The 12124-nt window shown below is 45.6% G+C and overlaps 1 protein-coding gene across 1 annotated transcript in view; it reads right to left on the minus strand.

Annotated features, from left to right (window-relative positions):
• MTHFD1L (methylenetetrahydrofolate dehydrogenase (NADP+ dependent) 1 like) overlaps positions 1-12124 on the minus strand; it is a 144808-nt gene that overhangs the window by 125889 nt on the left and 6795 nt on the right. Inside the window, exons 5-7 of the mRNA XM_033055572.1 lie at positions 11917-12011; positions 10887-11011; positions 2123-2234 (exon numbers count right to left, since the gene is read on the minus strand). Of these exons, the coding sequence (XP_032911463.1) occupies positions 2123-2234; positions 10887-11011; positions 11917-12011 (332 nt within the window). The remainder of the gene's footprint in view (positions 1-2122; positions 2235-10886; positions 11012-11916; positions 12012-12124) is intronic.

Here is a 12124-nt window from a genome sequence, read left to right on the forward strand (position 1 = left end):
AAGCAAGAAAAAATCCAGAACAATTTCCAAGCACCTCAGCCAGATTCCATGGAAGTCAAGAGACAGTTATGAGATTCAGTTGTTTCTCCAAGGTCACAACTACCCCACAATGGACTTTCCACAAATATCTTGCAACTAAACTGTGCTCTTCCTGTCAGACACCTGTGTTTCATGTACCTCTCTAGTAAGCCTTGAGAACAACATTTTTCCAGTTGGTAAAATGTATTTCTGCTGAGTTTCTCCAAGGTTCTGACAACCTCAAAAACATAACCATAAAGATAGACATTTGGTACATAAATTATCTTGAATTATCTTGATAAAAATCTCATGCTGCCTTTCCAAAAAAAGGCAGTACTCAACAGAGCGCATTGCGACAACTTGAAAAATGCAAAGAAATGTATATGCTTATGCCAAATCTTACATTTCCTGCATTAGGAATGAATGTTACAGTGGTATGCAATGCAGCTTTTCTAGCAACACTCTTGCAGAGAAGGGAAACACTAGTATTATCTATAGTTCTTAAGAGCAACTAAGGCATTAAGATATCTAAGTCTTAAGACATAGCATGCAGTCATAGTGCATAATTTTTAGGTCTGTGAAGGCTCAGACTCACTTCTTGATGGAGGGAATTAGGTGTCTGAAAGTGGGACTTGCACCAGGCAGCACACAGTGCTGGGAGAGTCCAGTCACTCCGGATGCCCACTCAGGCTACACAGACTGGCTTATCCCATCCTGTCAGAACCACCCCAAGTCTGCCACATAAGAAGTTTCCACTTGCAAGATTAAAATGAGGAAGGGAGAGTCCTTTTAGTTTATTTACTTATAGGTAGGTATGACTGCTGTACCACCACTCCCTCTCTTCTCTATTCCCTTCTCTTTCTCCCCCATTCCTCCTTCATGAAAGGCAGTGTCACACTAGCAGGCTGGCTACCTGCTGAAGAGACCTGTGTGCCTCTGTACAATCAGAGATCTGCTTTGGGAGGTAGACAATGGATGTCCAAATGCCTTTGGACAGCCAAGTGAATAACCCAGATCTCCACACCTGCAGTGTCTGTTCAAGTCAAGAGGATATCATGAAAGACAAGGAAATAAATCTATTTCTAAGGCCATGCTTTGCATGGGAAGAGCAGCTGTTTAATTATGAGCCTGATCTTGCATTAGCTCTGCATGGAGTGTCTGCTTAATTTGCCCTTAGGGAATATCCCTAGTTTAAAACCCATGCAATTAGTTTTTCTCAGTTTTACACCCATTTCCATAGTTTTGTACCAATAGATGTTGTTTTTTTTAAAAAAACCCAGATAAACCAGCCATGCTATCCATGGACTCCCTCATTTTCCTATTCATTTGCAGCATAATCTCATTGGGATGCTGAGTAGTTAAATTCATATGCACACCAAAAATCTAGAAAAGATCTAGAGATCTTCTCTTAAGAAATTATACAGGAGATGTAAATTTACATGTTGTTATTATGACTACATGGTATTCTAGCAGCAGAGTAACTTCTGGGAAGACTTCTTAATTTTATTCCCAAGAAAATTCTGTAACATTTTTTCAACTGAGAAATTATTGAACACATACACCCTCCACAACAAGTTAGGGGGAGAGGAAGGAGATTAATCCAAACCCTTTTTTTGCAGGAATAATTACTGCAGGAGACATTTTGCCTCTTCTTAACTACACATGATTTCTGTACTCCCTCCCGCACCACTCTCTGCAGACAGTTTCACAGCACTTTGCAAGCTGACATTTCTTCCCTTCTTCTCCTTTTCCCATATTTCAGGTGAGACCACAGAAGTCACAGGATAAAACACTGTATAAAATAGCACTATGTAATATCTCATCTGACGACCCAAAAGTCTTCCCTCTGAATTCTCTGAATCCGTTTCTTAACTAACCATCCTGGTATAAAGAATCTGTTCCAACCTTCCTTCTCTCACCTAACATCTTTTCCCTATTTATACATCAGATAAAGGTGTACACATGCCCTGTACACACACCTCCAAAGACTGTCCTGCAGAGATGTAGTTTTCAGCCACACTGTGCTGTCACCAAGATGCCACACACATCTCAAAGGCTCACTGTGCCTCACCTGCAAGAACTGCTACCTTTTATCACCTCTTACCTGACAGAAGACCATGAGCACCATAGATAACAGTGGCCCCAGGCTTTATCCAGCTCGCAGGAACATCATCGGGTTTCGCACTGCCAAACACCACCGTGTCTGCATGACCAAGCTAGGGACAGCCCAAAACACCCCCAGAAACAAAACAAGAAAACAAGCATTTAATCTTAGAAACACGTACTTGGATACACACCTTAAAAATATTCAGACTTACACAGCAATCACCTTTTGAGCAAAGCTTTTACAGACAAGAAAAAAAAAAGATACAAACTGATAGTTTGATTCTTACCTGCCAAGAAAGAAAGTTAAAAATAGCATTTTTAAAGTTAAGAATAGCATTTAAAATTGTTAGGTGAACAAATTGTGAGATCAAGTGAGTGAGGTCAAAGCAAGTATCAATATTTGATGGGGAGATGATATCTTTCCAAATAAAAAGTTCTACCATTGTCCTGAAGTCCAAAATAACTTGGAGTAACCTAAGAAAAAAAGGATTGAAAGACGGTAAATAGGCACTTCTAAAGAATACAGTCAGATTGTTTGACAGTAGAAAACCAGGCCAGCTGACAGGAATGCAGGATGGCCCCTTCGGTGAAGATCAGTGACTTTGAATACCAATTAAAGCACTTTTTTCCTTCTCAGTTCATGTCTGCTAATCACTGCCCCAATTTAGCTCAACCTGGTAGATGTTGGAGCAAAAATGGTTACTACTAAAAATCTTATAATCAAAGACATAAGTGCCTTTCTTTCCCCACTTCCTCTGAAACAGGGCCCTTTACCAGTTATTAGAATGACCATGAGATAAGGGACAGCACCAGGACAGCACCAGAGGCAGACATATTAGGATACACTAAAAAAGCTAAACACAGACACAGCATTGCTTCAAGCCTGACTGTGAAAATTATTTCAGAAATACAGCAGTTTTGGTAATACTTTGGATAAATGCAAATTAATTCCAAGAGTCACAAGATCAGCGAGCCACTCTACTAATTGATTTGTGACTGACAAACGCTCCAGCTTCCTTTTTGGTCAAAAGTGTTCTGACACAGCCCTGCCCAACATTCCTGCCAAGAAAGAACAGCTACAAATCTTGTCAGGATAGCAGGTTTTTGGCACAGCTGAGCATCCAGGAGGGGAGAACAAAACTGCTGTGGAAAAGGCATAAAAACAAAAAAACTCCATCTTCCCCTTGTAGGATACAAGGATGGCCTAATCCTCCTTAGAGATCCCAATGTGGAAACAAAGCCAGAAGTGTGGGAGAAGATTTACTTGCTTGACAAATGACTAATGCAATGAGCTGATTCAGGCTTCAGTCAAATGTCCAGCAACACTCCTGTGATTGCCTGCGCACAGTCATTCAGCCTTATTCAAATTGGTCACACTCCTGAGTCTGGTGCAAATATCATTTTACATGCCACTCCTAGAAGGCCACATAGGTCATAATGCTTGACCAGTGTCAGGTCAAATGATACTGAGAAATCTGCAAGTGATTTTTCTCAGTTACATGAACACAGCCTTTTTTGCAAGAAAAAAAAATTCATATTCTAGCAGTTATAAATCATGTACTGTAAGTCAAGATGCCTTTCCATGCAAAGCCTCTGGGACAAGGACAAGAGCTTTGCACACTGCTTAGCATCGTGAACTGATGAACAAGTGGAGAGTTGTATGCGACAAGTAATAATTCTGATGAATGTTCAGCCAACATACTTATGACAGAATTGATTCAATGTAATTATAATGTCAGAAAACAACTGATAGAACCAAATATTCATCTCTATGACTACCGACCCTAATGTTGAAAAATGTTCTTAACAGCTGAACACAATTATTTTTGTAGCCAACATTAACACTGGTTCGGACAGCTAACATCACACGTACCCATAAATTTTAGCAGAAAACCAGCTGGACCTTTCATCTCATTGCCCTCCGCCACCTCCTCCATGAAAAAGTTGCATCACATGGCGGCAGAGTTGTAGCACAGGTTAAAGACACACTGATTTCTCAGAGCCTTCCCCGGTGTGACTTTCTTTCCCTTATTTCACAAAGAACACAATATTTTATGGGCAACTATTGAAAAAGTTCCTGCAGAGTCAATAAAATATATATATATCACAAACATTTTAAAGATTTCTTTCCCCTGTGAGCATTTTTTAAAAGTATATCCAGAAACTTGGGGAGCAAGTCCACTAAAAGCAAAACATTTGCATACAGAATTTGGGGTTTCCTTGGAAGAGATTTACATGATCTCCATCAGGGAATTTCAGTTTCACTTGCAAGAAGTTGTGCCCATGCATCCTTTGCTTTTAGATTTTTCTCTCTTGCCATAATTTACCCTTTTGACTCACTGTTTAATCACTAAAGCAAGAAGCAAGCCTTGGGATGCATGTTCAGGGTCAACTCCTACATCAGAAACTGACTGCAGATGTGAGAGATGGAAAAGTCCTATGAATATAATCACATTTAGCCTCCCTCAGCAAGTGCACCATAGTCCCTGGGCAGAGGACACAAAGGACACAGAGGACAGGCACCACATGCTACAGGCAACCATAGCCAGAAGGTCAAGGAGATACCCATGAGGGAGAACATGTGGCTGCCTGCCTGATGCTTCCTGGACAGCAAGGCTCCATTCCTTCAGGCTGGCCAGAGGAAAGAATGACAAGCCTCAGGCCAAACTCTTCTTAATGTACTAGGCAACAGGCTGGAGACAAAGTAAGCCAATAGTCCAGTAGTATCCTGCCTCCTCACCGGTAAATATTTTTTCAGTTGGGAAGAGCTGTGCCAATAAATAATCTGCAACCTTACCTCATAAGAAAATATGATCCTCTCCACCAAGATTTAAGTTGAAGCAGATTAAGAAGCACCACCCATTCCCAAGACAGAATACCAAATGTTAAAACAACAATACAGACTTTCCAGCCAAGTATTAAATGATAATGGCACAAAGTAGCTGTATATTACAGATCACTGAAACTCCATTTTCCTGTGAAGTCTGCATAAAATTTTCATTCTCCCATAGTTAAAATGGACTGCCAGAAAAACCATTTTTAAATGCATGATCAGACAAAAAGAAAATTAAAATTAAAAATTGAAATGTAAAAGCCCTCTGAATCCTGGGTATGAAGCTAGGCCATATTAAATTGAAGAGATGCAATGAGGAACAGGAATCTGATTACAGTAATTTCACGAATACAAGCCGCACCAATTTGACCAAAATTTTGGTGGAAACCCGGAAGTGCGGCTAATATTCCGGGGCGGCTAATCTATTAACAAAATTCTAAAAGCTGCCAACACGGAAGTGAGAGCCCGCGGCAGCCCCAAGCCAAGCTGGAGCCCGGCCGGCCCCGGCAGAGGTGGGAAAGCCTGGCAGAGGCGGGGCCAGCAGTGTCGGGGGCGGGCGGCAGAGCCTGAGCCAGCAGGGCGGGGGAGCCCGGGAGAACTGGGGCTAGCAGTGCAGGGGAGCATGGCAGAAGCAGGAAGGCCGGCGGGTGGGGCTGCCTGGCAGCGGGGGAAGCCCAGCATAATCGGGGCCAGCAGCGTGGGGGAGCCCGGCGGTGCGGGGGCCTGCAGTGCCGGCCAGGGCGAGGAAACGCGGCGGCGGTGCAGACGGGAGGGGGCGGCCGGCGAGCGTGGTGGCGGCGGCGGCAGCCCTGCCGGCGGGGCGAGCGAAAGCGCCGCTCGCGAAAGCGCCGCCGCTCGCTGCGAAAGCGCCGCCGCGAGCCGCGAGCCGCGAAAGCGCCGCCGCGAGCCGCGAACCGCGAGCCGCGAAAGCGCCGCCGCGAGCCGCGAACCGCGAGCCGCGAAAGCGCCGCCGCGAGCCGCGAACCGCGAGCCGCGAAAGCGCCGCCGCGAGCCGCGAACCGCGAAAGCGCCGCCGCGAGCCGCGAACCGCGAGCCACGAAAGCGCCGCCGCGAGCCGCGAACCGCGAGCCGCGAAAGCGCCGCCGCGAGCCGCGAGCCGCGAAAGCGCCGCCGCGAGCCGCGAACCGCGAGCGCGCCGCCGCGAGCCGCGAACCGCGAGCCGCGAAAGCGCCGCCGCGAGCCGCGAACCGCGAGCCGCGAAAGCGCCGCGGGGCGGGCGCGGCGCGGGGCGGGCGCGGCGCTCGCGAGCCGCGCGGCGCGGGGCGAGCGAAAGCGGCAGCGGGGCGGACGGCGAGCCTGGCGGCGGCAGCCCTGCCAGCCGGGCGAGCGAACGCGGCAGCGGGGCGGTGCTGACGGGAGAGGGGGGCCAGCGAGCCCGGCGGCGGCGGCAGCACCACCCGGCCAGCCCCGCCGAGCCGTGGCGCTGAGCTGGGCCACCCGGCCCCGTCGGCAACCATGAGCGGGCCGAGCCTGCCTGGCCCCGCCCCGAGCCAGTAAAGCCCGCTATGCCACGATCCTCTTACTAATTGGCCAATTTGTGAAAGCTGCGCACGGATTCTCGCGACAAACGAAAGTGCGGCTAATATTCGGGGTGCGGCTTATCTATTGACAAAGACAGCAACATTGTCGAGGCACCGGGGGTGCGGCTTATAATCCGTGCGGCTTGTATTCGTGAAACTACTGTAAAAGGTTTTCACAACTCCATGAAAAAGTCTCTTTACACATCTGTTTACAGATCTGGTTCCACGTGAACCACAGCAATTCTAATTACAGTAATTTCATGACTATAAGGCGCACCCTTTTGACTAAAATTTTCCCTCGAACCCGGAAGTGCACCTTATAGTCCGGTGCGCCTTATCTGATGAACAAAGTTGTGAAATTTGCCAAACCGGAAGTGGGAGCTGTGAGCTGCGGGGAAAGCTGGCAGTGTCACGGTAGCTGGCTGGAGGTGGGTCCAGGGGCCCACGGCACCGCCCCTGTTGGGTGAATGCGGGCCAGGGGGCCTGCGGCACCGCCCCTTCCCAGGTCCAGGCAGTCCTGGGGGCCCATGGCTGCCCGGTGAAGGTGGGCCTGGGGGCCCGCGGTGCCGCCCCTCATGGGTGGAGGTGGGCCTGGGGGCCCATGGCTGCCGGGTTGAGGTGGGGCCTCGACCAGCAACCGTGCGGGGGAAGCTGGGGGCAGAGCCTTGCTGCAAAAAAAAAGTGCGCCTTATAGTCCGGTGTGCCTTATCTGATCTACAAAGTTGCGAATTTTGCCGACTCCTGGGGGGTGCGTCTTATAGTCCGGTGCGCCTTATGGTCGTGAAATTACTGTACTTTCTGAAATCTTGAAAATTTTTTAAGTCAATGACTAGTTTCAGGTACTTTTTCCACCAAGGCATGTACTAATCACATGGTTTCCTCCAGTTTTCCCTGTCACGTCACCCTGAATGCACTTGCCCTACACAGTGCATGTGAAGATCAAGCCCACATCTCTGCTGTGGGCTCAAGCCTGCCACTATGGTCCATGTTTTAGCAGCTGCTCCTCCAGCTGACAGACAGGGGGATACATTTCAAAATCACAAGGAACAGAGATGATGTGCACATTAGATGTTGAAGTGGAAATACTTTGTCTACATCATCATCATTAGAAACCCTCGGGTAGCTTCCCTCTCCTCTCCTTTTATGGGATCCGTGTGCCTGGCATCCTGTTCTTTCATGCTTACAATACAAAATTTATTTTTCTGCCCATAACACATCTTGGTCTTACCAAGACAGCAAAACTAGGACAGCAAATAGCTAAGAGATGTCTGAGAGTTTGAAGCTCAATTGCTGGCTCTAAGGAAAAGCACACTGTGACCAAAAGATGTTACTTTTCAACCTGAAAAGGAAACTCCCATTCAGCACTGCATCTGAACCACGTTGATACTTCTTAACCTCTCTTTTGCAAACAACTTTTCTATTCCTAATTATAACTAGGCACACCAATTCTCACTTTTTAAACAATAAAATTGCAAGATAAAATCTCTTTTAATCTATTAAAACAGGCATGATGTGGTTCACACACAGACTACATTAAAGATGACGTGCTGAAATAATGACTGACTGAATTTAGATGACTGAAACAAAATTCTGTTTTCTTACAGATACTAAGTATTACCCATGTTTTGGCAAGAAAATAATCCATTTTTTACAATATGAATCTACTTGACAACCTCCTTTCAAGCTAGAAAGCATATTTTTGACATAATAAAGAATTAAAAAACATCCCATTCTTCACATGTAATACTGAACTGACTTTTAGGGAGTCCCATTTTAAAATTAAAATTATGGCAAGGATGTCCCTGAAAGTATGCCACTAGGTCATTCTTCAGGCATAGTACTGTGAATGTGCTTTGAAGAGCTATCTACACAAAGCTACAGAATGATAACATCTTAAGTATTTCCTCTAATATGCTTCTGTCTTTATCTCTCACTTTGTAACTTCTTTTACAATGTTTCTTCATTACAACTTTGCACAGATGTGTCAGAACCTTCAAAAATGCTTTCTTGCATTTGCGAATTATTTGAAAACCCAGGAAGCTCAACAGTTCTGAAGGACAAGGCTCAACTGCGCTGTGAGAACTTATCAAGCAAATCCTAAATGGAGCAAAAAGAAATATTAATAATCTGCTCAACTTGGTGAAACGTGAAGCGGGCAGGAAAAGAACATTGAAACTGTGTCCATTATTTCAGATCAAAGCAATGAAACGAAAATGTACCATTATTTATTTTATTCTCTTTTCCTGCTATAAGACAGAACAGACTTGTTTTAAAGGAGCACACTAAGTCAGATGGTAGATAGCATTACGCTTTTTGTTAGGAGAGCTATCCCCATTTTTTTAAAGTTTTCCTAAGGTGGACTAAAACATACTTCCTCTTGATCATTTTCAAAATACTTTTGCAAAAGTGCACAAAGCAATAGCAAGTCCATAGCAATACAAAACCTTATCCAAAAAACCTACAAACTTAGTGTTGCGTAACTCATTTAAATTAAAAGAATTTCTAAAGGAAACACTTGTTGTTATGCTGTCCTTTTTAAAAAGAAGAACAAATCAGCAGAGCTAGCCTAAGGTAATGTAGTAACCACTTAAGAAAGGTATTACATTGTTAAGGTCAGGGTTAGTGCTTCAATGCAAACAGGCCTGGCCAAAGGATTACAACAAATAATATCCCCCTACCCTTAAGATAAAATTCTCCTTTCCTGTTATATATTGCAAAACAAATGCATCCATCTCAGTGAAAAATATCATCCTCTTTGTAAGTTTATCCCTCACTTCCTAAGTGAAGTTATTATGCTACCACAGTTTATACTTCCAAAAAACAGCACACAAACTGCCACTGTAGAGTTGTCCCATTCAGACAAAGGAAAAGTTAGTGTGTTGTGCAGGAAAAACAAAACATGCCCTGATTCCTTCAAGTCTTTGAAAAACTTAAACATTGACTAACACGTTTTCTTACTTGAAATTCAAAGAACAAAAAAATCAAGAGAGGAAACCTGGTGAACATTAAAGTTGTTCTTCATAATCAGCATTTTAAACAACAGAAGAATATAATTTCTATAATCATGTTATATAACAACATTGTAGTTCAAGTACAGGTTGCCACATTACTTCGTTGTTTGGTTAGAAGCTTGTGTTCAGTTTCTGACCCTCCAGCTTCTGGGAATATGAAACAGGATAGCTTTCCCTGCATGCATTAGATTTTATCAAGGAACTATAGTTAACCACCAGAGTGACATCCAGACAAGGTTAGTACAGCTCTGGGATTACTTGTGACATGCTGCTCCAGGCTCACAGGTGAGCAAGAGGAAGGCAGGTTTTCCCTGGGCTCTGCTGAATAGTCCCACAGGCGAAGTACAAACTCTTTTACTGCCAAAAGTTAAAATGAATCTGGAAGACTGAAGTGCATAAAGCCCCACTTAGGCCTCCCATTCTGTTTCCCATCAGTGGCCTGCTCCAAGAGGTAAGCTATGGGGAATGCCAAAGAGCAAAGTATAATTATGGGAAAGCATCTGGATGGAAGGAAACAGGATTCTCTCCAGCTATTGACAGCACTGCACAAGCAGCTCTGAGCCCAATCCAGATTTCTTGCTGTAAACCAGTGGAAACCCCTCTGGCCACCCTGTCACCCAGCCCATCCAGTCCAGAGCAGTCCTGCAGCACAATCCCAAGCAACGAGAAATAACTGAGGAATGAGACATGGCAAGGATCAAGTTCACAGCACTCCATCTCCCAAAGAGCCATATGTTTCCTAAGTGCTGTCAGTCACTTAAAAGTCAGCGCTGAGACAAGCCTGACAAAAACATCCACAGCTGTGAAAACACGGGATTGCCAGAGAAGTTTCCGTCACAGCCGCTGGAGTTTGTTTGCTCCTCCTGTCGGCGCCTCCAAGGTGCGGAGCTTGGCCACCATGGCTTTGCCTCGGCTGCCACCCTGAGGCACGGGCTGGCCAACACAAGCGCTGTCCCCAGCACCGCACCCCTTTAGCCTACAAACACCGTGGAAGCAATTTCATGCAGATGACAGTATCACAGGACAAGAAAAAAAAAAGGGCATTTCTCTTGCATGGAGAGAAAGCAAAAGGGAGAGCTAAAATATTTGTTTGCTGGATTCCTTCTCTCACAGCCCTTGGTGCAAAATAGTGAAGTTAGAGCAGCTGCTGTTATGTGTAATATTCTGGTAGAGGCCAGTGTTTGCATCATTTCTGAGCAAGCAGGAAGGAGAAAAGACCCTAACCCGCACTGGCTACCAGCCACCCTCATGCCACCTGTGACTGCAATGAGGAGTCTCCCTCTTGGGAATGACAGAGAAGGGCAGGATTGTCAGCTGGCAGGGGGGAGCAGACAGTGGGGATGCAGGATGAGCCCAGGCAGACAGAAGAGCACTCACCTCACTCTGCAGCTGAGGGGATTTCCAGTGGCAGCTGAGGACGGTGGCTCCCTGGCGCTGCAGCATGCTCTGCAGGGCAGCACCCTCTGCCCCACGCACTCCCACCAGCAGCACCTTCTTCCCACCTGTGGCAACACAAGGGAAGGCATTCAGACACCCCCAGCACAGGGCACAAGCACCAGCAGCTGCATGGAGCTCCCCCCCAGGCCACCCATGGCTGCAGCACTGCAGCAGGGGCTGCAAAGGGGCTCAGAACAGAATGGTGCCATGTGCCTGCACAACCACAGCAGCTGTGCCAGCAAGGCAGCTCTTCGGGAGCCCGTGCAGTGACACCGACCACAGGTCTTAAGGAGCTTCCTGGTGACTCTCTAAATTCAAGTAGCCAAATACTGTTCTTCTGGCTTTTTGGTATTTTGCACAAATCTTTTCATTCATGTTTGTTACTAAGTGCATTTAACCTCCTGTCAACAGTTCTGCTACAGAAATCCTTGCTTCAACAATTATGAATCACTGTGAGAGAGACAACTTCTGAAACACTGCTTTAAATCAACAGTGTCTTCACACACAGTAAACCTGCTTGTTTAAATCTGCCAGTTCAGTGTCAGCACTGACACAATACAATCCAAAACAAAAGATTTGCTCAGCATCAATTTACAGGCAAACCTGGGTTTCTCCAACCGCTCACACTAATTAAAATTCAAGTGAAATCCCCAAATGATGCCTGTATTTTTTGTTTGGAAGACTCACATGTCTTGTGTGTTTTCAGTGAAATTAAATCTGCTGATGACAGCCAACCCCTGCCTAACACCCAAAATCTGTAGGCCTGAGACCCATTCCTACAAATACAGCATTCAGATGCCACTGAGCAGGAGGAGTCCTCGTCACTAGCAGGAGACAAATACGTGTCAGGTGGGAAAGCAACACAAAAAAGAAACACAACTTCAGATTATATTTGGCTCCCAGTCAGGATTAAAACTGAGTAAAATAGTTAGTCTAAAATTAACTTAATAATTATAATAGAAGGACTCACCTATATCTTCAAGGAGCTCCATCACAGCACACACTGTAGGAGGAACTAGACAGTCATCACCATGTACCAAGCGTCCTAGGTTTACACTGGATAATCTGCGATGGAAAAGTATGGCAAATTAACAAAAAAACAAAAAAAGAGTTTGTGCAACATAAATCCCCAGCAATGCTGGTAACATGGCTAAGAGGTAATCCCAAAAGCAAACATC

The sequence above is a fragment of the Catharus ustulatus genome, chromosome 3 (genome assembly GCF_009819885.2).
Source record: "Catharus ustulatus isolate bCatUst1 chromosome 3, bCatUst1.pri.v2, whole genome shotgun sequence".
Lineage (NCBI taxonomy): Eukaryota > Metazoa > Chordata > Aves > Passeriformes > Turdidae > Catharus > Catharus ustulatus.